Source organism: Cetorhinus maximus, chromosome 21, assembly GCF_964194155.1.
Source record: "Cetorhinus maximus chromosome 21, sCetMax3.hap1.1, whole genome shotgun sequence".
Taxonomy (NCBI): domain Eukaryota; kingdom Metazoa; phylum Chordata; class Chondrichthyes; order Lamniformes; family Cetorhinidae; genus Cetorhinus; species Cetorhinus maximus.
The window spans coordinates 83,057,342-83,082,783 of record NC_135899.1 but is presented as its reverse complement, the minus strand read 5'-3'; the positions used below and the strand labels follow the sequence as shown (position 1 = coordinate 83,082,783).

General features: G+C 43.1%; 2 protein-coding genes and 3 non-coding genes across 5 annotated transcripts; 1 reads left to right on the top strand and 4 right to left on the bottom strand.

The window, feature by feature from the left end:
• Positions 1 to 819: 819 nt before the first annotated feature.
• rpl13a (ribosomal protein L13a) lies at positions 820 to 5,767 on the bottom strand. The gene is made up of 8 exons (XM_078567307.1): positions 5,665 to 5,767; positions 5,056 to 5,128; positions 4,784 to 4,849; positions 4,229 to 4,330; positions 3,252 to 3,337; positions 3,011 to 3,070; positions 1,391 to 1,513; positions 820 to 952 (listed from the first exon to the last, which is right to left on the bottom strand). Exons 1-8 carry the CDS (start codon positions 5,683 to 5,685, stop codon positions 866 to 868), a joined length of 618 nt encoding a protein of 205 aa, XP_078423433.1. The 5' UTR covers positions 5,686 to 5,767; the 3' UTR covers positions 820 to 865.
• LOC144696170 (small nucleolar RNA SNORD34) lies at positions 3,136 to 3,211 on the bottom strand. Its single transcript, XR_013580087.1, has one exon. It is a non-coding gene; the product is annotated as a small nucleolar RNA SNORD34 (small nucleolar RNA).
• Positions 4,541 to 4,617, bottom strand: LOC144696169 (small nucleolar RNA Z195/SNORD33/SNORD32 family). Its single transcript, XR_013580086.1, has one exon. It is a non-coding gene; the product is annotated as a small nucleolar RNA Z195/SNORD33/SNORD32 family (small nucleolar RNA).
• Positions 5,768 to 5,988: 221 nt separating the features above from the next.
• On the top strand, positions 5,989 to 6,060 carry trnaw-cca (transfer RNA tryptophan (anticodon CCA)). Its single transcript has one exon. It is a non-coding gene; the product is annotated as a tRNA-Trp (tRNA).
• A 7,478-nt stretch (positions 6,061 to 13,538) lies between these two features.
• Positions 13,539 to 25,036, bottom strand: atp5if1b (ATP synthase inhibitory factor subunit 1b). Its single transcript, XM_078567306.1, has 3 exons — positions 24,872 to 25,036; positions 18,646 to 18,758; positions 13,539 to 13,815 (listed from the first exon to the last, which is right to left on the bottom strand). Exons 1-3 carry the CDS (start codon positions 24,944 to 24,946, stop codon positions 13,659 to 13,661), a joined length of 345 nt encoding a protein of 114 aa, XP_078423432.1. The 5' UTR covers positions 24,947 to 25,036; the 3' UTR covers positions 13,539 to 13,658.
• Positions 25,037 to 25,442: the final 406 nt, after the last annotated feature.

The window sequence follows — 25,442 nt, the reverse complement described above, 5'->3', positions numbered from 1 at the left end:
GGGGAACGAGAAGCAAAGTGTTGATGGATATAGTTTAAGCATGATGCAAAGGCTTGACTGGAATATGTTAAAGGAAGAGAAGGATGACTCTTGCAGGAAATACACATACCAGCAGGACAGACAAGGGAAAAGAATGCAACTGGTTCAAATATTCTAGTGCAAAACAGTGATAAAAATTGATACTATCTGGGAAAAGATAGGAATTAAACTAGACAAAAAGTGTTTTATTGCCTCCTCAAAGTTCCCACTAATAAAGTGCGTAATTCTAAAAGGTGGTTTATTATTTTAGTAAATGTATGAGAGAAATATTTTCCTGTTGTTTCCTGTTTGAAGGCTGGAATTAAGTTTCTATTTTGATTCTTGGAAGTCCTATTGCCAAATTTTCGAGTTGCAGATTTTATTGCTCTTGTGGAACTACAAAATCCAGCACATATTGTGACAAAATTTGTTAACATTTAAATTGAAAGCAAGATACACTATGAAAGTTTAGTTTTCATGCTATAAGAGTAACTTTGGATTATACATTCAATGTTTAGAAACCCCCAAAGGGGAAAATAAAGGCTATTGGATGTAATTTGATGCTGCGCTCACTGTTTTTCTGTCCTTACAAAAGATGATGAATGGCACATTATCCTTTAGCTATGTGGGTAGGTCTGGACAAGATTAAAAATAATAATTGGTAGGTGTGTATATAAAGTGTTAAGCATTCATTTAAGGTCAAAAAGCACAGGTTGGTCTGTAAATGGAGAATTCCTTCATCTTGGTAAACAAGCTTCAACTGAGAGAAGATCCTCAAAAGAATTAAAGGCACAAGTAAACCAATTTTTTCTACAACTTTTATTGTCAATGCCTCTGAGTGAATATATTAAACAAGAACACCATATTGTTTCAGCACTGCAGTGTACTTGGCAATTTTGCTTTCAACATTCTTCTCAGCTACCTTCTTCAGTTTCTGTGAACAGAATTTATAAAAATCATTGATAAAACAGGAAACTATTTAATAAACAAACACCATTGTAACTTTTCACTTTAATCCAAGTACAGACACAATTATTACAAAGGAAACTACAATGATGCCACAAATTTAGAAAGTCTTTTTTGAACACGGTAGACTATCGGCTCAAAACAGGGCCCACAACTCCAAAACAAATTAGGGGTCCACACACTACATTGGGCACCAGCAAAGAATTCCCAATTTCAGCTCAGGTAGGCTGGGATATCATGGCCAGCTGGTTGGATGGGAGACTAATTGTGGGAAGTTAGCTATGCTCATACACCTTATGGATAAGACAGGAGCATTCTTTCAGGGAGGGTACAGCATCTGGCATCTGACTCAAATTGGATAAAATTGCAGTAAGCTGAAGGGTGTAACAATGTAATCATTACTTACTAAAATTTTCTTCTTTTTCTCATAGTGAAGCTTGGCTTTTTCTTTCCGCTTCTCTTCAAGAGTGGCTGTAACTGCCTGGTATTTCCAACCAACTTCATGAGCAAGGCGACCAAGGAAAGCAAACTGCAAGGAAACAATGTCTGGAGTTAAGGACGCTATTCAGTTAATAAATGGAACAATTGCAAGCCAGACACCATGCAGTGCCTGTGAATCCATACACATATACGCATATAATGATTACAATATAATCTTTCAAAAAGTATTTTATTCCATCAGCAGTACGAAATTAAAGTTGTTTGAAGGTTTTCATGGCGAGAGTGGTAACATTAAATATGATTTTACATACAATATGTAAAATTTGATCTCAAAAGATCATTTGACCTTAAAACAGTTCGAGAACTTGACAAAAATTATTTATAACTCATTACATAAACGAGGTTCAATATCATTAGTAACTCGAAAACCAGGCTTAGTATCATTAGTCCATCAAATCCTTCCCAACATTCCCATGTGGCCAATTTCAGCTCACAATAGATGATTTCAAACCACTGAAAATAGGTTTTTTCAGCAATTGGATCATGCATGAGAAATATCCTGCACAAGCAGCCAATCAAGATGACCTTTCACCACTTTGCACTCAATCTAATTCTGACTTCTTGAGCATCCCCAATCTTAAAATCTCCACCATTGGAAGATGTGCTACCAAGGCCTCAAACTCTGGTGAAATTTCCCCCTTAATCCCACCACATCTTTCTTCAAGATGTTGCGTAAAACCTACTTCGAGCAAGCTTTTAGCTATCTGCCCTTCTTGTAGGATTAGGTGTCTAATGTTGCTTTATATGTGAAGTGCATTTTATTATAAGAAAGGTACTATGTAAATACAAGTTGCTATTGTCTGCACATTTCTAGTAAGGGTCACCAGTTAGCATTAACCCAAGCTCTGAATTAACCCTTAGATGCCAGGTCGAGAAAGTGGTTAAAGCATATGGGATCCTGGGCTTTATAAACAGTGACAAGAGTACTAAGGCAGGGAAATTATCTGAAATGAACCTTTATAAAATACCAGTTTGGCCTCAATCATATTGCCCAACTCGCGACACCACACTTTTAGGAAGGATGCGAAAGAATTAGAGGGTGCTGAAAAGATTTACAAGAATGGTACCAGGGATAAGGGTCTTCAGTAATGTGGATAGAATGGAGAAGCTGGGGTTACCCTTAGAGAAAGTTGAGGTGCGATTTGATAGGTGTTCAAAATCATGAGGGGTCTAGACAGAGAGTGGTGGAAGGGCAGAGAACCAGAGGACAAAGATCTACGGTGAATGGCAAAAGAACCAAATGTGATGGGAGGAGGAAAAAAACTTTTAAAAATAATTGCCGATCGCTTAGGATCTGGAATGTACTGCCTGGGTGTGCACTGGAGGCAGATTCACAAGGGAATTGATAAACTACTTAAAGGGAAAAGTTTGCAAAGTTATGGGACTATCTAAATTACTCTTGCAGAAAGCCATCGGGGGCCTGACAGGCCAAATGGTCTCCTCCTGTGCTGTAACCTATGTTTTGATAAGCCATGGATTCTAAGTAAAAACTGCTTTTCACACCAGTTGCAATGTTCAGTGTTACCTTACGAGTTGGCTTCAAACGTACAATCTTCAGGGCTGCTGGCACAACCATACGTTTCCTCTGCAAATGTAAATTTTATAGATTAAAACAGGCCAACAAAACAAAAATGAGTACAGGAGAGCCTATTCTATCTCAGTATTAAGTTTGTTCTCATTTAAAAGATCAAACAATGTAGGTAATAATAATTCATCATTGACAGAACAGGAACATGAATTATTGAGAAACTTGCAAAGTTGTGCACCTTGTCATATGGAGGAGGGATCCCATCAAAGACCTTCAGTCTGTCCAAGGCAGCTTGACCTCGCTTTGTCTTGTGCGGCAACATACCTTGAAGTAACCACAGTCCAATTAAGTGTTTCTGTATACAATGCATCGATGCAAAACAGTCAACTGTTTAACTAGGATCCACATCTCTGGAAATGTAAGCAGTTGATACACAAATGGGTTTGAACAGCACTGCATTTACATAGCAATATTAGAACACCCAGCAATAAACAAATTATGACACTGAGCCAGACAGTCACACCCCTAAGGACTGGGGTCTCTGATTTGGACAGGGACAGAAGTGTGACTACGAGTGAGGGAGGCAAGGGGGCCGAGAAGGTAGAAGTGGAGGAGCCTCAGCCTTTGCAATCGTCCAACAGGTTAGAGGTTTTGCAGCTTATAAGAGCAGGGACTGTAGGGTGGATGAGTAAATGTGCCACCATGGCACAGGAAGCCATTCAACTGTGGTGGGGTGGAAAGTAAATAGGAATGTAGTGGTAGTAGGGGACAGTATAGTAGGGGGATAGGCAGTTCTCTGCAGCAGAGAGCAGAAATCCAGGCAGCTGTGTTGCCTGCCCGGTGCCAGGTATCGGGACATCGATTCTGGGTCGGAAGAACGGGGCCGGGGGAGGGATCCAGTTGTGATGGTCCACATGGATACCAACGACACAGATAGGACAAGGAAAGCAGTTCTGTTTAGGGATTACGAGCAGCTAAGGGCCAAATTAAAAACCAGAAGCCCCCCAAACCATGAGCAAATTAGCGTAGGGTAAAGTAAGATTTGAAGGAACAACTATAAATACAAGCTGCTGTGAATGTATCCCATTTAGTGTCCTCAAACAATGCAATAACTGTCTCAATCTTAGCCTGATTGATACAAGCAATTTTACACAGCTATATGCCTGCATTGATATTAATATGTGCTTAACTATCAAGTTAAAAGCAAAATATTACCTCTTACAGTCCTCCAGAAGATCCGGCTTGGTGCTCTGAAGTGATATGGGCCACGAGAGGGGTTAGTATTCATCCTCTTGCGCAAAAAAGCAAGATACTTAACTACATAGAGAGAGAGGTAACTGAATATCTGTGCAGAATTAAACACCATTTGACTACACAAAAATCTAATGCTTGATACTGTTAATGCATTACATTTAAAATTACTTGAAAAAGTGTAGACACATCTGATTTAGCACACATCCATAAATGTATTCAAGTCTAGAGTTTAATTCAAGTGATTTGGAAATCAAAAAGATCATCTTATCTTGATGTGTCTCAGATGGTAGTGCATGTGAGGTATTCTCATGGTCGAGAAACTCAAAACACAGTAAATCATCACAGACAGAAAACACTTACAAATTCAGTTGCAGCTACAAGCCATGTGAACTGATGTGCCAATAAATAAGCTTTTATAAAATTGGTTTTTTTACGTATAAAATACAATTCTTCTGATATGGGGGGAGGGGGGGGGGGAGGGTTGCATGCGGGTGAAGGACGAGAAAAGACACTTACGTTTATTTCGGTAGAAGTTGCCAGAGATGTTAATCCCTTCACACCTCACCACCACCACTTTGTGGCCTTTTCAAAAGAGGAGAGCCAAGTTTAAGTATGACTGAAACATTAGGCACGGCTAAAACAAGCAAACTGGATCATGATACAATTGTGCTTCAGATGGTAGTGCATGAAAGTATTCTCATTGAGACCTTCAAAAACTAAATCATTTCATCATCCACAGCCTAGGCGAGATGCCTTACAGCGGGGGGTTACAAGTAGTGAGTAAGTACCTAGTAAGATCTGTTTAGCTACAATGGCAGCCAGGCGGCCAAGGAGGTGGCCTCGGCCATCGAGGAGCAGGACCTGCAAAGCAATAACAAGAGAGGTGGTGTTAGAGAGGCTGCTTCACCCACACCATACAAGCCGCCTCCAGAGCCCAGCGCGCGGCAGCGGCAGCAGCGATTTTACTGACGCACACGTTGGGCCTGCAGCACATGGAGCATCAGCGCGGCCTCCTCTCCCCAGCCACGCTAGGCCTCAGGCCTCAGGCCGGCTGCAGCCGGAGACGCGGCGCTTCCGAGCGCGGGAGGGAAGGGAACGGTTCCCACCCCTGCCCTCCTCCCTCCCTCCCTCCCCTCACCGGCTCCACGCCCTCGGACAGCGGGCTCCGGCCAGACCCGCGCCCCAGGCCCTTCCTGCTCACCCCCACCGCTCAGGCCTCACACCGCAGCCGGGCCTGGGGCTCCAGAGGAAAAACCCGCGGAAGGTCAGCCGGCGCCGGTCATTTCTCACCCCACCGCCCGCCCCCTATTAAATGGGGAATGGGTGGGGGAAGCGGGGCGGGGGAGAAGGATCCGCCGGGCGCCGGGGCCCGTTCACAGCGAGAGCGGCGGCAGCACCTTGTTGAAGCCGTCCGCCATGGCGACGAAAAGGAAGGAGGCGCGGGGTTTCCGGGCCTAAAGAGCAGGCGCTCCGCGAAGCGCCGGGGCGATCGGTCCCGCCCCCTCGTGACGCCACTGAGAACCGGCCCCCTTCCCCGCCCCCTCGTGACGCCACTGAGAACCGGCCCCGCCCCTCCCCTCCCGACCTTTCCGGTAGGCCAGGCCCCGCCCTGCGTGACGTCACCCACCCATGATTGACAGCTCCTCCCTGGAGCCGTACAACTGCAAGATGACACATCGCAGCAGCTGACTAGTAGCAAGGATTCGCCTCGCCGGTACCAAGACCTCGTGGCGCAACGGTAGCGCGTCTGACTCCAGATCAGAAGGCTGCGTGTTCAAATCACGTCGGGGTCAATCGGAATTTTTTTTTTACCCGCCCCCTTTTCTAAATATGTTAACATTGCTGTTTGCCTCTCCAGATTGCAACTAGAAGCATTTAGCAAACCATAGCGCAGCAAATTTCCGGCCTCCACGGTATCTTGCTTTTGTTTCCAAATGAGAAACTTCCTGCCCTTATCTTCCATGTCCTCACCTTGTAGGATCTTGATATGGTGGAGCACAGACACAGACCTTTCAGCCTATTGTTCCTGTACCTAATTCTTTGCTGCATAAATGCCAAACTAATCACATTGCCCGTCTCTTCCTTTCGCCTTCAAACATTCAGCCACTTTTCCATTGAAAGATGTAATGGCCTTTGCCTCAACCATTCCATGTTGAAAAACATATCCTACTCCAGCAGGCCTAAGAACATAAGAAATAGGAACAGGAGTAGTCCATTCGGCCCCTCGAGCCTGCTCCGCCATTCAATAAGGTCATGGCTGATCTTCTTGTGTTTCGATTTCCACATTCCCATCTACCCCCGATAACCTTTGATTCCCTCGCCTGACGAGAATCTATCTATCTCTGCCTTAAAAATATTCAATGACCCCGTCTCCACCGCCTTCTGAGGCAGCGAGTTCCAAAGTCGCATAACGCCCTGAGAGAAAAAATTTCTCCTCATCTCTGTCCTAAAAGAGTGACCCCTAATTTTAAAACAGTGCCTCCTAGTTCTGGACTCACCCACAAGAGGAAACATCCTTTCCACGTCCACCTTGTCAAGACCATTCAGGATCTTAAATACTTCAATCAAATCACCCCCTCACTCTTCTAAACTCCAGTGGAAACAAGCCCAGTCTGTCCAACCTTTCCTCCTAAGATAACCCCACTCATTCCAGGTATCAATCTAGTAAACCTCCTTTCAATCGCCTCTGTATAAATAAGTTACCACTAGCCTCTCTCCTCAACTCCATCCTGGTATTTTACTCCACGTTGGTCACAATAACTTTCCGGTTCCTTCCCTATATGCTTTAATATTCCCTCGTGTCCCTAAGGGAAGGAAATCTGCCGTCCTTATCCGATCTGGCCTACATGACTCCGACCCACAGCAATGCGGTTGACTCTTAACTGCTCCCCGAAATAGCCTCGCACTCAGTTGTATCAAAACCACTACCATTGCTACTAACCTCTTGATCAACAAATGCTGGCTTTGCCAGTGACACCCACATCCAGTGAAATAATTTTTAAAAACTTTAAGCAACTATTTAATTTCCTTTACACAGTATTGCTAGAAAGATTCTTAACTGCTTGTTGTAAATTCAAATTGTTGCAGCCTGAAGCAGAACTTCTTGGTTGTAACCTTAATTTGACCAAATTTATAAAAACTTAGTTTACACAATATAATCAGCCATTAGGCATCCTTCCCTGATCCTCTTTAAAATATTTGTTTTTTCTGTCTCATTGGCTGATGGTGTGTAAACATTTACTTTTCTCGACTATTAACTATTCTTTACAGTTTACAAATTTACAGTTACTATCTTGCAACATATCTATTGGATTCAAGAGATTTTAAAATTTGGTACAACTGTGTTGTCCAAACAAAATTCCTAGCTAGCCACGTGTGGCTACAACAGCATCATATAGTGCACTAATTTTAGTAGAGAACACCCAGCATACTCTAACACAACACAGCTAAAAAAATCCAATTCACATCTGGTCGGTCTCCAATCTTCCACCTTCCATAAACTCAAATTAATCCAAAACTCTGCTGCCTGTATCCTAACTCACACCAAGTTCTGTTTACCCATCACCCCTCTGCTCGTTGTCGAACACATGGCTGCAAGTTAACCCATACCTTGATATTAAAATCCCCACCCGTCTATTCAAATCCCTCTTTGATCTCGCTCCTCTCTATCTCTGAAAACTCCTCCAGGCCTGCAACCCTGCCAGATCTCTGCTCTCCTCTCATTCTGGCCTTTGAGCATTCTGGGTTTTAATCGCTCCATCAATCACTTAGGTGCTATCAACCACCTACGCCTTAAGCTCTGGAATTCCTTCCCTAAACTGCCCTACCTGTCTTCCTTTAACATGCTCTGCTGAATTCTATCCGTGTTAAGTGTGCTATATGAATGCTAGTTGTAGTAAATATACAAAAGTGAAGTACATTCACTTAACATCTATCATTATTCAGTAAAAAGTAAATTATTTGCAAAGATTAAAAATAACCAGATATTTTTTGTTGCCATTTTATCAACAAATGCACAAAGTAGTTAATGTAAACATGCATACTTTGTGTGAATTTGTACTTAAGATCATATTTCCAACTCTGTCTATTACTCTTTTTATTCACTGATTGAAAATGCAATTAGCCACATCTGGATTTCATTGCATGTACCGTGATCATATGGTACTGTCAATTGTCTTTGCATCTAGTTCCCTTCCTGTTTAGTTCCTTCACTTATGGAATGGTGTGCCTCGCTTTAAAAAGATATGGTAGGCTTCTATTTTCAATCTGGCTTCAATCTTTCAGCCCTTCCGTGGATGTGAGTCACAGGTTTGGGGACATAAGAAATAGGAGCAGAAGTACACCCATTCGGCCTTTTGAGCCTACTCTACCATTCCATGCAATCATTTCCCTTAACTCCACCTTCCCATATATCTCTTGATTCCATGAGATCAAAAACCTATCCATCTCAGCTTTGAATATACTGAACACTGGAGAATTCACAACCCTCTGAGTGATGAAATTTCTCCTCATCATCGACCTAAACGATTCACCCCTTATTTTGAGACTGTGCCCATGTTCTAGATTCACCAACCAGGGCAAAAAGCCTGTATGTCTACCCTGACAAGGCCTTTAGAATTGTGTATGTTTCAATGAGATCACCTCTTGTTCTTCTAAACTCCAGAGCAAAGGCTCAGTTTACTCAGTCTTTCATCATAGGACAACACTTTCATCCCAGGAACCAATCTAGTGAACCTTTGCTGTACCACCTCCAATGCAAATCTATCCTTGCTTTGAAATGGAGATCAGAGCTGCACACTGTAACCTAGTTATAGTCTCATAAAACCCCTCCGCAATTGTAGCAAAATTTCCTTATTCTTTTATTCCAAGCCCTTGCAATGAAGGTCAAGAAGCCAATCGTTTGCTGTACATGCATGCAAACTTTGTGTTCCATGTACAAGTACACTCTCCTCTGCACATCTAGAAGTTTCAACCTTTAAATATTCTCCATTTCTGTTGTTAGCACTGTCCTCACACTGTACTCCATCTCCCACCTTGCCCACTCACTTAACCTGCCTATATCTCTTTGTAACCCTGTGTCTTCCTCACAGCTTATATTCCTATCTAGCTTTATTGGAGAGATGGTTTCTGTGCGCCCTTTAGCCTTTCCCTGCTCCGGGCAGGCACTACAGATCATATCCCAATGATGATTCACATATAATGGGTTGGGTTGAAAATGGAGAATCACCAATTGATGGAGGATGCATCTTGTCACTAACAGCAGATGGACATGGCTGATCATCTCAACAGTACTGTACTTTGCAGTAACACCATTTGGCATCAACTTAGTAAATCATGATGATCGACACCCCAGAGTGTTGAAAAAGTTGACTATGGAGATATTGGATGCATTGGTGATTATCTTTCAAAATCCGATAGATTCTGGAATGGTGCCTGCAGATTAGAAGGTAACAAATGTCACCCCACTATTTAAGAAAGTAGGGAGAGGGAAAACAGGGAAAGACAGACCTGTTAGCCTGGCATCACTTGTCAAGAAAATGCTAGAATCTATTCTGAAGGATGTGATAACTGGGCACTTCGAAAATAATGGTGAGATTGGCCAGAGTCAATATGGATTTATGAAAGGGAAATCATATTTGACAAACTTGTTGGAGCTTTTTGAGGACGTTACTGGCAGAATGTCTAAGGGAGAACCAGTTGAAGTGGTGCATTTGGATTTTCAGAAGGCTTTTGATAAGGACCCACACAGGGGGTTAGTAAACAAAATTAGAGCTCCAGTGATTGGGGGTAATATACTGGCATGGATTGAGGATTGGTTAATGGATAGAAAACAGAGTGGGGATAAACAGATCATTCTCAGGCTGGCAGGCTGTGACTAGTGGGGTACCACAAAGATCAGTTCTTGGACCCCAGCTATTCACAATCGATATCAATGATTTGATGTGGGGACCAAATGTAATATTTCCAAGTTTGCTGATGACACAAAACTTGGTGGGAATGTGAGTTGTGAGGAGGATGCAAAGAGGCTTCAAGGAGATTTAGACAGAATAAGTGAGTGGTCAAGAACGTGGCAGATGGAATATAAGGTGGAAAAATGTGAAGTTATCCACTTTTGTAGGAAAAACAGAAATGCAGAGTATTTCTTAAATGGGAAGAGATTGAAAAATGCTCATGTCCAAAGGGACCTGGATTTCCTTGATCATAAGTCACTGAAAGCTAGCATGCAGGTGGTATGTTAGCCTTTATTGCAAGATGATTTGAGTACAGGAGTAAGGAAGTCTTGCTGTAGTTGTACGGAGCCTTGCTGAGACCTCACCTGGAGTAAGGTGTGCAGTTTTGGTCTGCTTACCGAAGGAAGGGTATACTGGCCATAGAGGGAGTGCAACAAAGGTTCACCAGACTAACCAGGGGAATGGTGGGATTGTCCTATGAGGAAAGACTGAGGAGACTGGGCCTGTGTTCTCTCGAGTTTAGAAGAATAAGATGTGACCTCACTGAAGTGTACAAAATTCTTACAGGGCTCGACAGGGTAGATGCAGGAACGTGGTTTCCCTGGTTGAGGGGTCTAGAAGCCAGTCTCAGAATAAGGAGTAGGCTATTTAGGACCAAAGAGTGGAAACGTTTCTTCAGTATGATGGTGGTGAATCTTTGGAGATCTCTACCCCAGGGGGCTGTGGAGGCTCAGTCATTGAGCATGTTCAAAGCAGAGGTTGACAGATTTCTAGATAGCAACGACATAAAAGGGCACAGGGATATTGTGGGAAGATGGCATTGAGGTAGATCAGCTATGATCTAGTTAAACGGCAGAGCAGGCTAAAGGGGCTGAATGGCCTACTCCCATGTTCTATTGATCGATTCGACAAGCCTGAACCCAATGTATTTCAAGACAGTTGTAAAGAAAATATTTTTCTAATATTCCTGTGGGATACTGTGAAGCAGGTTTGTGGGGTGGCGGGGGGGTGACATTTAATTAGACTGAAGACAGTCAGACTGCAAGGTTTAAATCAAAGGGTTAGGCGTAAAATAGGCATTTTGAAGTGGAGATGAGTGAGCTAAGATGGGATACCAGTAGATACAGCATGAATAGAAGTTCGCACTGGGAGATAAATGAGGAGCGAATTTTTAGCTATTGAATTTCAAAGAGAGAAAAAGGAAGTCTTACAGCTGGCAAAGATCATAAATAAATAAAGCAAAGTTTATTTTTCCTGAAATTGGTGGCCATAAAGACAAACATGAAAGATTTTGAGATTCTGAAAAAGGTAGCTTTCAAAAGAAAGCTTAAAAAAAAATGGGTTTAAGGATGGACGTGGAAAAATAAATTTAAAGGTAAGATTGACAGCTGTATGAGGTGTCTGGCCATGTGATTTTGAACAGTGTGCCGTGTGAGCATAATCCTGTGAAGTAAGCAGCTTCTAGCCAGCTCAGAGAAGTGTCTGGTTGCTCCAGAAAGCAAGGTTTTGTTACAAGCCTTGTATTTCCATTGTCAAGTGAGGGGAAGAGAGAAGTTTGTGAAATACTTTCCTTATAACAACAGTGGGTGCCTTGTGGTAATATTACTGGATATTTTATAAAAATCTATAGGGACTGTGGCCTGGAAAAGGGTGTTTATTTGAGAGTCCAGCTAAGTAGAAATCTTTTGGGAGATGTTATAAGACTAAATTTAACCGTGTATCTGTAATCTTGTGTTTAAGTTTTATTTTTTGTTAACAAATGCTTTAATATTTAAGAGCTTCAAAAATGGTAGTGGAATCTTTACTTCTGACTTCAGTAAACATACCTTCTCGTAATAAATACACATTGCAAAATTGTTGTACAGCTTGACCAAGTTTTCCTTCGGGATTTAGTCAGCCCAGAAAATACACTTTATGATATGGAAGGTGGTATGTCATTTAACTAACATTGCCACCTTTGGAAGAATTTCAGCTCTACAACAGGTCCTAATGAGACAGACAGTTAATCATTAATAGTCACTTGAGTGCTGCAGACATAGAAGTACAATTACTGAGTCTACCAAAAATGATTGACCGTATTTCACATTTAGTAGTTACTTGATGACAAAAAGCATATGGCACAAACCCACCTTCACCCTCAAAATGTTTGAATTGTTACTCATAGAAAATACCAGAAACTCTTCAAGTGGCATTGCCATTCACAGGACTGCAAACAAATATTGCATCAACTGAACCACAATTCCATAAGTTAGACATGTAGCACTTCAGCAGTTGCTTGCCTCCCTATAGGTCAATACTATTAGGCAAAACTCTGGGCTATAGAAGTATGTGCACAGCCTCCGATTTCTACAAACTGTTGTCCAAATGCTGATTTTTTTTTTCCATTAGCTAGTTTAGGCATCTGCATTCAAAATAGTGTAGGCTACTTGCAACATGCCAGCCACCTTCATGTTCTAGGCATTCAAATCTAATGTCATTCTATTTAACTGAAAGCTTTGAAATCATGTCTGTATCTACTCTTGCTTCCCAGCAAGGCCAGAAGATTAGAACGAAGAACTTTTGTCAATTTCCCACCTTGCATCCATCCCGAATAAAACTAGTAGCCTGGAGCTCCAGGCCAATTGCAGCAACCTTACAGAGGCCACATGGAGGGTTGAATGTGGAGTTCACCTGGTTTGTACTAAATAGTGCTTTGCTTGGGACGATATTTAACCATTAGATCACCCAGGAAGCTCTGCTGCATCACTTAATACAGCAAAGATCTTTTTGACAATATGAAAAATGGAATATTCTACAAAAATGATTTATGAAGCTAAAATAGCAGTTTGGTTGTAAATTTGTTTGCTTTTAACTGTAGTAGTCAATGTGCAATATTAGGAGTGAAACTCCTTTGGCTTACATACAATTGACAGTTAACTCCAGTCAGACACAGTGCCTTTTAAATTCTGCATAGGAAAAGACAAACGGTAAACTGATGGGAGCTATAAATCCTTCAGCATTAAGAAACTGGTCATATTTTTTAAAGAAAAAAAAAGAGCCTTACAGGATCAACATTTGCTCCCGAGTCTTAGCAACATTCTAAGACAACTAATTTCATTTAGAATTAATATAAGCAAATTCTGGTCATCACATGTTCTTTAAAAAAAAAGCGTTTTAATGGTCAAAATCTCAAATACATGTGTATGGAACAATACGCAGTTTGTAGAGATTAAGACTCAGTTGGTTATGCACAGAGTTAAGAAACCGCTTATATATGCACACACCCTAGTACCTTGCACAGGCTGCCAATAATGCAATGAATAAGACTAAGTATGAAGAAGTGAACTTAAAATGTATTTTTATTTGGGAATGCACAATTTACATCCAAGCACGATTACGCAAACAGTATTTATTAATTCTATGATTGAGACACGCAAAGCCAAGTAGGAACATCAGAAATCCTAGTCGCTGTCACTGCCATCAGTATGCTCCAACTTCTTGATCTGATGCTTGCGGCGTTTAATCTCATTTTGTAAACGCTGTATTTCCTCTTCATGGTGATGAATCTCCTCTTGGTGGTGCTTCCTCAGATTTGCAATCTGTTCACTTTCCTTTTCCCTGCAACAAAACAGAATTGCCTTGAATTACCTGGTAGGCGGTTGAAAAAAAGCAGTATGCTGCTATAGGTCATCCATCAAAAATTATTTACAACAAATCACTGCTTTTCCCAAGTAACAAGGCTAAGAAACAGAATGTTTTGAAAAGGTAAGTGTGCTTGTTTCTGTTCAATAATAGGTTTGAACAACTGGGCAGTCATGAAACATCAGGTAATGTTGCATTGAGCAAGATGACCATAAAGAAAAAGTTATAAAAAAGCAAATGCATTTTTACTTAGAAAGAAATCTCTTGTTACCTTCGAGACACAGTGGTGTGATTTTCACACTTCATTAAATCCATTTGTGCAAAATTTAGATGTGAGCTAATATGCATTATTGTCTGGGTGTATAATATTAGTATTTCAATCAATAAGTGAATCATCACATATTATTGTCTCCAGTTTTATGAATCAGCTAGGTAAAGAACTTATCAAACAGATGTTCTGAAACTTTGGGATTTAGTTTATCTGCTGGTTCAAGACCCTTGGCATGGAGTTTGAGCAAGCTTAGTTCACTGCTAAATCGACATGAAAATAGAACAACTCCACCCTTAATTTGGTACTGTATTGGCAATCTCACTGTTAGAATAGATTAAGGGAAGTAATGAAATAAAAATAGAAAGTGCTGCAAAAACTCATCGAGTCATGTGGGACATGAAACATTAACTCTGTTTTTCTCTCTCCACAGATGATGCCGACCTGCTGAGTTTTTCCAGCAGCTTGCTTTTATTTCAAATCTCCAGCATGCGCAGTATTTTGCTTCTATTTTAGAGGGAAATCCTTTGGTGTGCATACTGGTTTTGGGGTTTATTTGGGAAAAGGGTGAAGCTTGTTTTTGTGGATTTCGGTACAAAGGTAAAAGCAGTTTAAACATTCCACAGCATAACAATAACTTTCTAGTCTACAGCAGAAAACCAATTCCAATAAAACACATTACATTTATCAAGGCACGAATATGATCTTTACCAGAATCACCGAACTGTTACTGTGCAGCTGGTAGCCATCCGGCCTATCATGTCTGCACCAGCTCTCCAAATGAGCATTTTCCTATCTTCTCCCCATAACCCTGCACGTTCCTCCTTTTCAGATAACAGTCTAATTCACTTTAGAATGCCTCGATTGAACCTGCCTCCACCATACACAGAGGCAGTGCATTCCAGACCTTAACCACTCGCTGCATGAAGATGATTTTCTCTTCTCGCTTTTGCTTCTTTTAGCAATTACTTTAAAAATCTGTGCCCTTTTGTTCTTGATCCTTTCACAAGTTTCTCCCTATCATTCATGATTTTGAATATCAGATCTCCTCTCCCCCATCTCCAATCTATCTTCATAACTGAAATTCCTCACCCCTGGAACCATTCTCATGAATCTTTTCCGCACTCTCCCCAATGCTTCTACATCTTTCCTGAAGTGCGACACCCAGGACTGGATGCAATACTCCAGCTGAGGCCGAACAAATGTCTTATAAAAGCTCAACATAACCTATAGAATAAAAGCAAAATACTGCGGATGCTGGAAATCTGAAATAAAAACAGAAAATGCTGGAAAAACTCAGGTCTGGCAGCATCTGTGGAGAAAAAAATACGAGTTAACATTTCGAGTCCGTATGGCTTTCTTCAGAGCCTTAACGACTACTGTTTCCTGTCACTCAGCCAATTTTGCATCCATGCTGCTGCTGTCCCTTTTATTCCATGAGCTACAACAATGGCCACAAGTCTGTTGTGCAGCACTGTATCAAATGCCTTTGGGAGTCCATGCACACCACATCAACAACATTGCCCTCATCAACCTTGTTACCTCTTCAAAAAACTCCAGCAAGTGAGTTAAACACTAGCCAAGTTAGTTAAACGCTATATTCCCTTAAGAAATTTATGCTGGCTTTCCTTAATCAATCTGCATTGTCCATGTGATTATTAATTTTGTCCCAAATTATTGTTTCTACGAGTTTCCCCACCACCAAAATTCAACTGACTGGCCTGTAGTAGCAGGGCTCATCTCTGCACACTTTTTTGAACAAAGGTGTAACGTTTGCAATTCTCCAGTCCTGTGGCACCACCCGAGTGTAAGGAAGACCAACAAATTATGGCCAGTGTTCTGCAATTTCCACTCCTACTTCCCTCGGTATCCTTGCATGCATTTCATCCAGTCTCGGTGCCTTATCCACTTTAAGTACAGGCACACTATCCAATAATATCTCCCCCTTATCAACTGTAAACCCTTCTCTTGTCTGAATTACCTCCTCTCATCATGCTTGGATAGCATGTTCTTCCTTGGTAAAGGCAGATGTAAAGTATTCATGTAATATCTAAGCTATGCCCTCTGCCTCCCCTTTTTTGGTTCCTAATCAGCCCTACTCCTTTTACCACCCTTTTACTATTTATATGCCAACAGGAAATTTTGGGATTCCCTTTTATGTTAGCTGCCAGTCTCTTTTCATACTCCCTCTTTGCTTCTCTTATTTGCTTTTTCACCTCCCCTCTGAACCTTCTATATTCAGTCTGGTTCACTATCTGCCTTCAGCATTTCCATCTCACATTACCTATTCTCCTCGGCTATATTAAACACAGTCGAGTCCATCATGTAACTGATTTGCTCAATAGACTAAAATTACATGTCATTGTGGTGTGGCTAGTGACTTCAAACTATCCATGTGTTTTGAATTTACATCAGAACTTCAGGTGAATTACTTAGTAACCTTCTGCCAGCTGCCTGCAGTTAACCTACATTGTATCAGACAACCTAGATGCACATCATTCATAAGCATTACACAAGTGTAATGAAAAAAACTGATTAGGAAAAAGCAAGTTAAGGTGATCAGGTACTAAGAATATAAAGGTAAATAGATAGAGTGGTATTTCAACATGAGATGAAAGGATATGAATTTGAAATTCCAGTAAAGAAACATTGTTTATATAACATTTGAAACTTAAAGAGCAGATAATAAAAATAAAATACAGGATAAAAATTTGGAAAACTAAAGCAAATTAAATTGCCCAAGAACAAATTGAGAAAAGTTAGTGAAAATAGTGAGGGCAGCTTATCAGTTTACATCAAACAAGAAATTAGAAAACTAAGGCAGTGGGTGGATACAAACAGCAAAGTGATGGCAAATATTTACTAATCCTTGATTTCAGTTTTCAGACAGGATGGGGTTGTGGGGGAAGCGGAGAAAGAAAGGGAGTATTGGACTGGGATGCTCAAAAACTAATGCACATAAGTTAGTTGAACCTTAAATGGATTTACTTAAATCGGAGGAAACCTAGTGAAGGCATAGCAAAGGTTCTGACCAGAAATTGCCAACATTCCATGAAAAAGAAAATTGTGCTAAAGGGTAGCAAATACAACAGCCCCTTTCAAAAAGGAAGCAAGGGTAAACAAAGGAATTGTAGGTCAGACAGCCTTACATCAATTGTGAGTAAATTGCTGAAGTCCACAATATGGAAATAAATTACCAAGTAGTTCAGGGAACAAGTTTTCAACCAGTCAGCATGGATTTCTCAAATGGAGGTCATATTTTAAAAGAAATATCAGAATAGATAAAATAACCACTCTGGATGTGGATTATGTGGACTTTCAAAAAACATTTTGCTCTGCACAGTAGATGCTTGCAAAGATGCGATACAGATTGGTCCAATTTGCTCACAACAGAGCAGTAGACTGAATTCAACACAGCAGACATTTACTAAGAAAATACACCATAAATGACATTTTAAAATAGTAGGGGCAAAGGAGCTTTGGCAAGATACACAGTCATTAAAAATTAGCAGTCGATAATTATGACTATAAGAGGCAAAACGAAAAGCACAACTGAGGTGATGTCGCAGTTGGAGCACTGAGCAGTTGTAAGGAACCCTTTGTAGGATGGATCTAAAAGCAGTGGGAAAAAGTGCAACATCAGATTGAATTAAATTGTACCAGGGATGAGAGGTTATCTTTGTGGAGAGATTTCAGGAACTGGGCCTCGATTAGTGACCAAGTTAAAGGGTGGCCTACTAGAGTATTGAAGTGTTTCCTTAGATCAGATAGTGATATCTATTCTTTGCCAAGACAATATTTGTAAACATTGATAGTTTAGAAAGAATTTGAGGCTGCCGAAACACGGAATTCTATGCTTCAAGCCTTTGAGAGAGAAGAGTCCATCAATTCTTTAAGTGAAATTAGACAGTTGCTTGAAAATGTTTAAAATGCAGAGTGAGAACACGCACAAAAGTGGTGGTCCAAGTGGAGAAAAACATCATCACAATCTTGACGAGTCAAATGCTTATGTTTCTGCCCTGTCATTTCCCATGATACATGCCTTTAATTCTGGTCTGGATAGATTATTTGAAAGGTACACTACACCAAGCAGATGGTGATAACTGCAGCCAGGAAACCATTCATTGTACAAAAGCATACCTAGTCATCTGCTTTTGCCTTAAATGTCATTGAAAGCCTACACTAGCTTTGTGCCGATGCATCTGTATCATTAAATGCAAGGACAAGAATGTAACTACAATGCAAACATTCACTTTGGGCTATCAAGCTGGAATTTTAATACGAAGGCAAATAAAGTTAACCATTCCTGTCAGCAAGCATCAGATAATGTTAAACAGTTTACAGAGAGCTGCAGAGGCTGTCAAATCCAGAGTTAACTCCTCTCAATTCAGGGGATCCTCAAATCAAATCAGTAGATTAGATTGCAAGCTGAATTACTTATATTAATTCAGGTCATTAAAATTATCAGGATGGGGGTGGGGAGAGGAACAAACTGCAGGCCATAAATGACAAAATTCACAGATTGTAGAAATATTTACCTGAAGTATTTCTCCTCCATTGCTGCTTGCCTTTGGCCGAATGCACCTCCCGCTTCTCTAATGCTTCCTCCACCACCACCTCCCTTCCCAGCTCCCTTGCCCAATTCTCCTAGCTGAAACACAATAATGTATGGTATTTAGTGTTAGAAACACATATACAATATTATCCAAGTTACCTTGAAAAACAATTTCCTTTTGAAGGAAATTATACAGCTCTTGTATACAAACTGGAACAGCCCGACATCTCAGCAGCATTGTCACCGTATTCAATGCAAACCCATGGGCACTCAGGTGGCTGATGACTCTAAACCAGCACCATCTTAATGATGAAGTTAGATGCCAGGTTATTCCATGATACTAAGCTCAGTTAGCTTCTATTCTGTCACCACAAATGATGTGCCAAGTGAAGCAGTTACTACCTAACCTGCACGATAGCCTGTACCACTGGGAAGTAAACAAGACCGATTTGAAATAAGGAATTGCGATGTCTCACTTCACTTTCTACTGCTGACCAGCGATTCTGAAAGTCACAAGCCACTCAACAGATAAAGTTGCCCCATTCAGGCTCCTTTGCAAAATATCTTGCGTGCCAAAATGACAAAGGTACCATTGACACCTGTGCCCGATAACGACCAAGAGTCAAACCACCTCCCCCTGACATTCACTGGGGTTACCATCACTGAATCCTACATTATCCTGGGGGTTATTACTGAGCAGAAACTGAACTGGACCAGCTACGTGTAAATATTGTGGAGCAGGTCAGAGACTGGAAATTCTGCAGCAAGTAACTCACCTCCTGACTCCCCAAAGCCTGTCCACCGTCTACAAAGCACAAGTCAGTAATGTGATGGAATACTTTCCACTCGCCTAGATGTGTACAGCTCCAACATTTAAGAATTGTAAGTACTATCTAAAACAAAGCAGCTGACTTGATCAGCACCCCGCCCCATCACCTTAAACATTTGCTCCCTTGGCCACTGGCTCACAGCAGCAGCAGCATGTACCATCTACCAGTTGCACTACAGTAACAGAACAAAATCAGAAGTGTTTTGCTTTTATAAGTTCTTTCATGGGATGTGGGCGTCACTGGCTAGGCCAGCATTTATTGCCCATGCCTAATTGCCCCTGAGGTGGTGTTGGGGAGCCAACTTGTTGAATGGTTTCATTGAAAGAAGAGTCCTCTTCTTGAACCACTATAGTCCATGTGGTGTCTGTACACCCACAATGCTTTTAGGGAGGGGGGCTCCAGGATTTTGACCCAGCGACAGTGATGGAATGGCTATCTAGCTCCAGGTCAGGATGATGTGTGGCTTGGAGGGGAACTCGCAGGTGGTGGTGTTCCCATGTGTTTGCTGCCCTTCTAGGTGATAGAGGTCACAGGTTTGGAAGGTGCTGTCGAAGGAGCCTTGGTGAGTTACTGCAGGATGCTGGAGATCTGAAATTTTTAAAAGTGCTGGAAGAACTCAGCAGGTGTGGCAGCATCAGTGGGAAAAGAAACAAGAGTTAAGGTCTCGAGTCCAATATCATTCTTCTTCGGAACTTAATCACAGATGCTGCCAGATATGCTAAATTTTTCTAGCACTTTCTGTTTTTATTTCAGCAACTCACCAAGGATCCTTTGACAGGACATTTCAAAATGATGACCTCTAACACATAAGACAAGAGCAGCAGATGCATGAGAACACCATCACCTGTAAGTTTCCCTCCATGCCACGCACAAACATACGAAATATAGCAGAATTAGGCTATTTATGACTGATCTGTTTGTGTTTCGAATTTCACGTTCCCATCTATCCCGCCCCTCTCCCCCACCCTCCCTCCGACAACCTTAGATTCGTCTTAGGCAAGGAAATCACTCCATCTCCGCCTTAAAAATATTCAATGACCCCACTCCACCATCTTTTGAGGTGCAGCGTTCCAAAGTCACACAACCCTCAAAAAATTTCTCATCTTTGCCCTAAAAGGGCAACCCATAATTTTAAAACAGTGCCTCCTAATTCTGGACTCACCCATAAGAGGAAACATCCTTCCCACGCCCACCTTGTCAATACCATTCAGGATCTTATGTACTTCAATCAAGTCACCCCTCACTCTTCTAAACTCCAGTGGAAACAAGCCCAGCCTGTCCAACCATTCCTCATAAGACAACTCACTCATTCCAGGTATCAATCTAGTAAACCTCCTCTGAATCACCTCTAATGCATATACATTCTTTCTTAAATAGGGAGACCAAAACTGCACACAGTATTCGAGATGCAGTCTCAGCAATGCCCTGCATAACTGAAGCATAACATCCTTACTTTTATGTTCAATTCCTCTCGTAATAAAGGAACATTCCATTAGCCTTCTGGATTACATGCTGAAGCCTGCATACTAACTTTTTGTGACTCATGCACTAGAATACCTAGATCCTGTTGCATCTTGGAATTTAACAAACGGACTGCGCCTCGAAATTTAACAAACATCGAGCAGGAGTAGGCCATTCGGCCCCTCAACCCTGCTCTGCCATTCAATAAGATCATGGTTGATCTGATTGTAACCTCCCGCTTACCCCCGATAAGATTTTTGATAAGCAAGGGGGTGAAAAGTTATCAACCTCTGCCTTAAAATATTCAAAGGCCCTGCTTCCATTGCCTTTTGAGGAAGAGAGTGCCAAAGACACTCAACCCTCAAAAGAAATAAATTCTCAATTTCTATCTTCAATGAGCAACCCCTTATTTTTAAAGTGGCCCCTAGTTCTAGATTCTCACAAGAGGAACTATTCTCGTCAAGACTCCTCAGGATCTTAAAAGTTTTGATCAAGTCACCTCTTACTCTTCTAAACTCCAGTAAATACAAGCCTAACCTGTCCAACCTTTCCTCATAAGACAACCCGCCCATTCCTGATATTGGTCTAGTAAACCTTCTCTGAACTGCTTCTAACACATTTACATTTTCCCTTAAATAAGGTGAATAATACCATACACAGTACTCCAGATGTGGTCTCACCAGTGCCCTGTATAACTAAAACATAATATCCCTACTTTTGTACTCAATTCCCCTCGCAATGAACGATAATATTCTATTAGCTTTTCTAATTACTTGCATACTAGCCTTTTGTAATTCATGCACTAGGACACCCAGATCCCTCCGAACCTCAGAGCTCTTCAATCTCTCACCATTTAGATAATATGCTTTTTTATTTGTCCTATCAAAATGGACAATTTCACATTTGCCCACATTATATTCCATTTGCAGATCTTTGCCCATACACTTAACCTATGTCACATTGTAGTCTCCTTACATGCTCTTCACAACTTACTTTCCTACCTATCTTTGTCTCATTAGCAAATTTAGCAACCATACCTTCTGTCCCTTCATCCGAGTCATTTATATAAATTGTAAAGTAGCTGAGGCCCCAACATTGATCCCTGTGGCACATCACTCGTCATATCCTGCCAATCAGAAAAAGACTCATTCATACCTACTGTTGCCCGTTAGCTAGCCAATCTTCTATCTATGCCAGTATGTTACCCCTAAAAGCCCATGGGACCCAAAATTGGCTGAGGGGCAGGAAGCAGGGGGTGATGGTAGAGGGATGTTTCTGTGACTGAAAGTCTATTTCCAGTGGGGTTCCGCAGGGCTTAGTGCTAGGTCCCTTGCTGTTTGTGGTGTACATAAATGATTTGGGCTTAAATGTAGGGGGTATGACATGAAAATTGGTAGGGTGGTAAATAGTGAGGATAGCTGTAAGCTGGAGGATATCAATGGACTGGTCAGGCGGGCAGAGCAGTGGCAAATGGGATTCAACCAGCAAAGTGAGAGGTAATGCACTTGGGAGGGCCAACAAGGCAAGGCATTACACTTTGAATGGTAGGACCCTGGAAAGTAATGAAGATCAGGGGGACCTTGGTGTGCATGTCCACAGATCCCTGAAGGTAGCAGGGCAGGTGCTTAAGGAGGCATATGGGATACTTGCCTTTATTAGCCGAGGCATAGAATACAAGAGCAGGGAGGTTATGATGAAACTGTATAAAACGCTGGTTAGGCCACAACTGGAGTACTGCATGCAATTCTGGTCACCACATGATAGGATGGATGTGATTGCACTGGAGAGGGTGCAGAGGAGATTTACCTGGATGTTGCCTGGGCTGGAGAGTCTGAGCTATGAGGCGAGATTGGATAGGCTGGGGTTGTTTTTCTTGGAGCAGTGAAGGTCGAGAGGGGACCTGATAGAGATGTATGAGATTACGAGGGGCATAGGTAGGGTGGATTGGAAGGAAATTTTTCCATTAGTGGAGGAGTCAATAACCAGAAGGCATAGATTTAAGGTAAGAGGTAGAAGGCTAAGAGGGGAGTTGAGGAGAAATCTTTTCACCCAGAGGGTGGTGGGAGTCTGGAACTCACTGCCTGAAAGGGTGGTTGAGTTAGAAACTTTCGTAATATTTAAATAGTATCTTGCTATTCGCTTGTGTTGCCATAGCCTCTAGGGCTATGGGCCAAGTGCTGGAGAATGGGATTAGTGTAGTCAGATCTTTGTTGACAGGCACGGGCATGATGGGCTGAATGGCCTCCTTCTGTGCTGTAAACATCCATGAGTCTACACCATGAGCTTTTATTTTCCACACAATAAACTTATCAAATGCCTTTTGGGAATCTCGGTACAGTACCTCCACTGGTTCCCCTTTAATCACAGCACGTGACTCCTTCAAGGAGCTCCAATAAATTGGTTAAACATGACTTGCTTTTCAGAAAACCACGTTGACTCGGCCTGATTGCCTTAAACTTTTCCAAGTGCCCTGCTACAACATCTTTAATGACAGCTTCTGACATTTTCCCTTTGACAGATGTCAAGCTAGCTGGCCTGTAATCCACCCCTTTCTGTCTCCCTCCCTTCCGAATAAAGGACCATCCAGACTTGGAAACATATCGCCGCCGTTCCTTCACCGTCGCTGGGTCAAAATCCTGGGAACTCCCTCCCTCACAGCGCTGCGGCTGCATCTACATCACGCGGGCTGCAGCGGCTCAAGGTGGCAGCTCACCACCACCTTCTCAAGGGCAACCGGGGATGGACAAACCACTGGCTGGCCTGAGCGCAGTCATCCCATTAACACATTTGAATAATTTAATCTTCTAAGTAAGGGTACAAGCTGAATTGGCTCACCCTTCCCTAGTCCCCACTGGCAAAACATTAAAGCTCTTCACTGTAAAGAAGGTGGACATTTTAAAAACAGTGGTTAAGAGAGAGAGTGAAACCCTGTTCTGACTAACTTTCAGCCCAAACACTGCAGCCGGCTGCAGAATTCTCTCCAGCTCCCCAATGACCCAGACTCTGCCCCTCCCCTCCCTCTGGCCTCCATTTCCCACCTCCTCCCCTCCCCTCCCTCTGGCCTCCATTTCCCCCCTCACCCCCTCCCCTCCCTCTGGCCTCCATTTCCCACCTCCTCCCCTCCCTCTGGCCTCCATTTCCCCCCCTCACCCTCCCTCTGGCCTCCATTTCCCCCCCTCACCCCCTCCCCTCCCTCTGGCCTCCATTTCCCACCTCCTCCCCTCCCTCTGGCCTCCATTTCCCCCCCTCACCCCCTCCCCCTCCCTCTGGCCTCCATTTCCCCCCCTCACCCTCCCTCTGGCCTCCATTTCCCCCCCTCACCCCCTCCCCTCCCTCTGGCCTCCATTTCCCACCTCCTCCCCTCCCTCTGGCCTCCATTTCCCCCCCTCACCCCCTCCCCCTCCCTCTGGCCTCCATTTCCCACCTCCTCCCCTCCCTCTGGCCTCCATTTCCCCCCCTCACCCCCTCCCCTCCCCCTCCCTCTGGCCTCCATTTCCCCCCTCACTCCTCCGCCAGGGCCGGGCTCCATTTTCACTATGAAGCGCTGAGCAGCTCCCAGACCCTCCGCCCGACTCGGTGACCTTGGGAGGCTGGAGATGAGGGGTTTTTGGGAGGGAGGGAGGGGGGGTAATGGGGGTTAGGGTGTGGAGGGTGGGGTAATGGGGGTTAGGGTGCGGAGGTGGAGACACATCCAGGCCCAGGGGAGCTGCAGCCTCCAGTTCAAGTCCAGCTGGAGGCCGGGAGGGACTAGCTGCCCCATCACTCACTCACTCACCGAGCTCGACATCATCCGCAAGCCGAGTCACCCGGACCCCTGACCGGATATCACTCCGCTCCGCCCCTCCCCAATCCCACCCTACCCTGGGCCGGGCCCTCAGACCTGACCGAGCCCCTCCCCTGCCCTCTTCGGGTGGCTACCTGGCTGCTATCGCCATAACTCCGCATCTGCCGAGCGACAATGAACTGACTCCTAAACAACACCAGCCGCGCCATCGTCTCCCGTCCTTGCAATGACCAAATGCAAACCAAACGGCGTCTTCCTTGGCGTGATCCCCGCCCACGCCACGTGATCCCGAACGCCTGTCAATCACGGAGGTAGGCCCCGCCCCCACCCCCACCCCCACACACACACACACACACACACACACACACGTGGGCCTGAGCAACTGTCAATCAGAAAGAGGTGTACGCCCGCGTGATCCCGAACGCCTGTCAATCACGGAGTTCGGCCCCGCCCCCACCCGCACACGTGGGCCTGAGCACCTGCCAATCAGGGAGCAGTGGGCACCATCCACCATCAAGCCCCGCCCATAGGCAGCTTCTGGTCACTGAAGCCAGCCTTGACAGGAGCAGGAGGAGGCCATTTGGCCCTTCAAACCTGCTCTATCATTCAATAAGATCATGGCTGATCTGGTTGTGATCTCAACTCCACTCCCCTAACTGCACCACCCCCCTCCCTCTCATAACCCTTGACTCCCTTGCCTAACAA

What these genes read in the sequence shown, in the direction of transcription:
- rpl13a (XM_078567307.1), bottom strand. Translation starts at nt 5,685, where the DNA reads ATGGCGGACGGCTTCAACAAG. An exon ending in TGGCGGACGGCTTCAACAAG is followed by an intron (nt 5,129 to 5,664) that starts GTGCTGCCGCCG and finishes ATTGCTTTGCAG; the next exon opens with GTCCTGCTCCTCGATGGCCG. An exon ending in CTTCTGGAGGACTGTAAGAG is followed by an intron (nt 3,338 to 4,228) that starts GTAATATTTTGC and finishes GGTTACTTCAAG; the next exon opens with GTATGTTGCCGCACAAGACA.
- atp5if1b (XM_078567306.1), bottom strand. Translation starts at nt 24,946, where the DNA reads ATGGCGCGGCTGGTGTTGTTTAGGAGTCAGTTCATTGTCGCTCGGCAG. An exon ending in GTTATGGCGATAGCAGCCAG is followed by an intron (nt 18,759 to 24,871) that starts GTAGCCACCCGA and finishes ATTGTGTTTCAG; the next exon opens with CTAGGAGAATTGGGCAAGGG. An exon ending in ATGGAGGAGAAATACTTCAG is followed by an intron (nt 13,816 to 18,645) that starts GTAAATATTTCT and finishes GTTTTGTTGCAG; the next exon opens with GGAAAAGGAAAGTGAACAGA.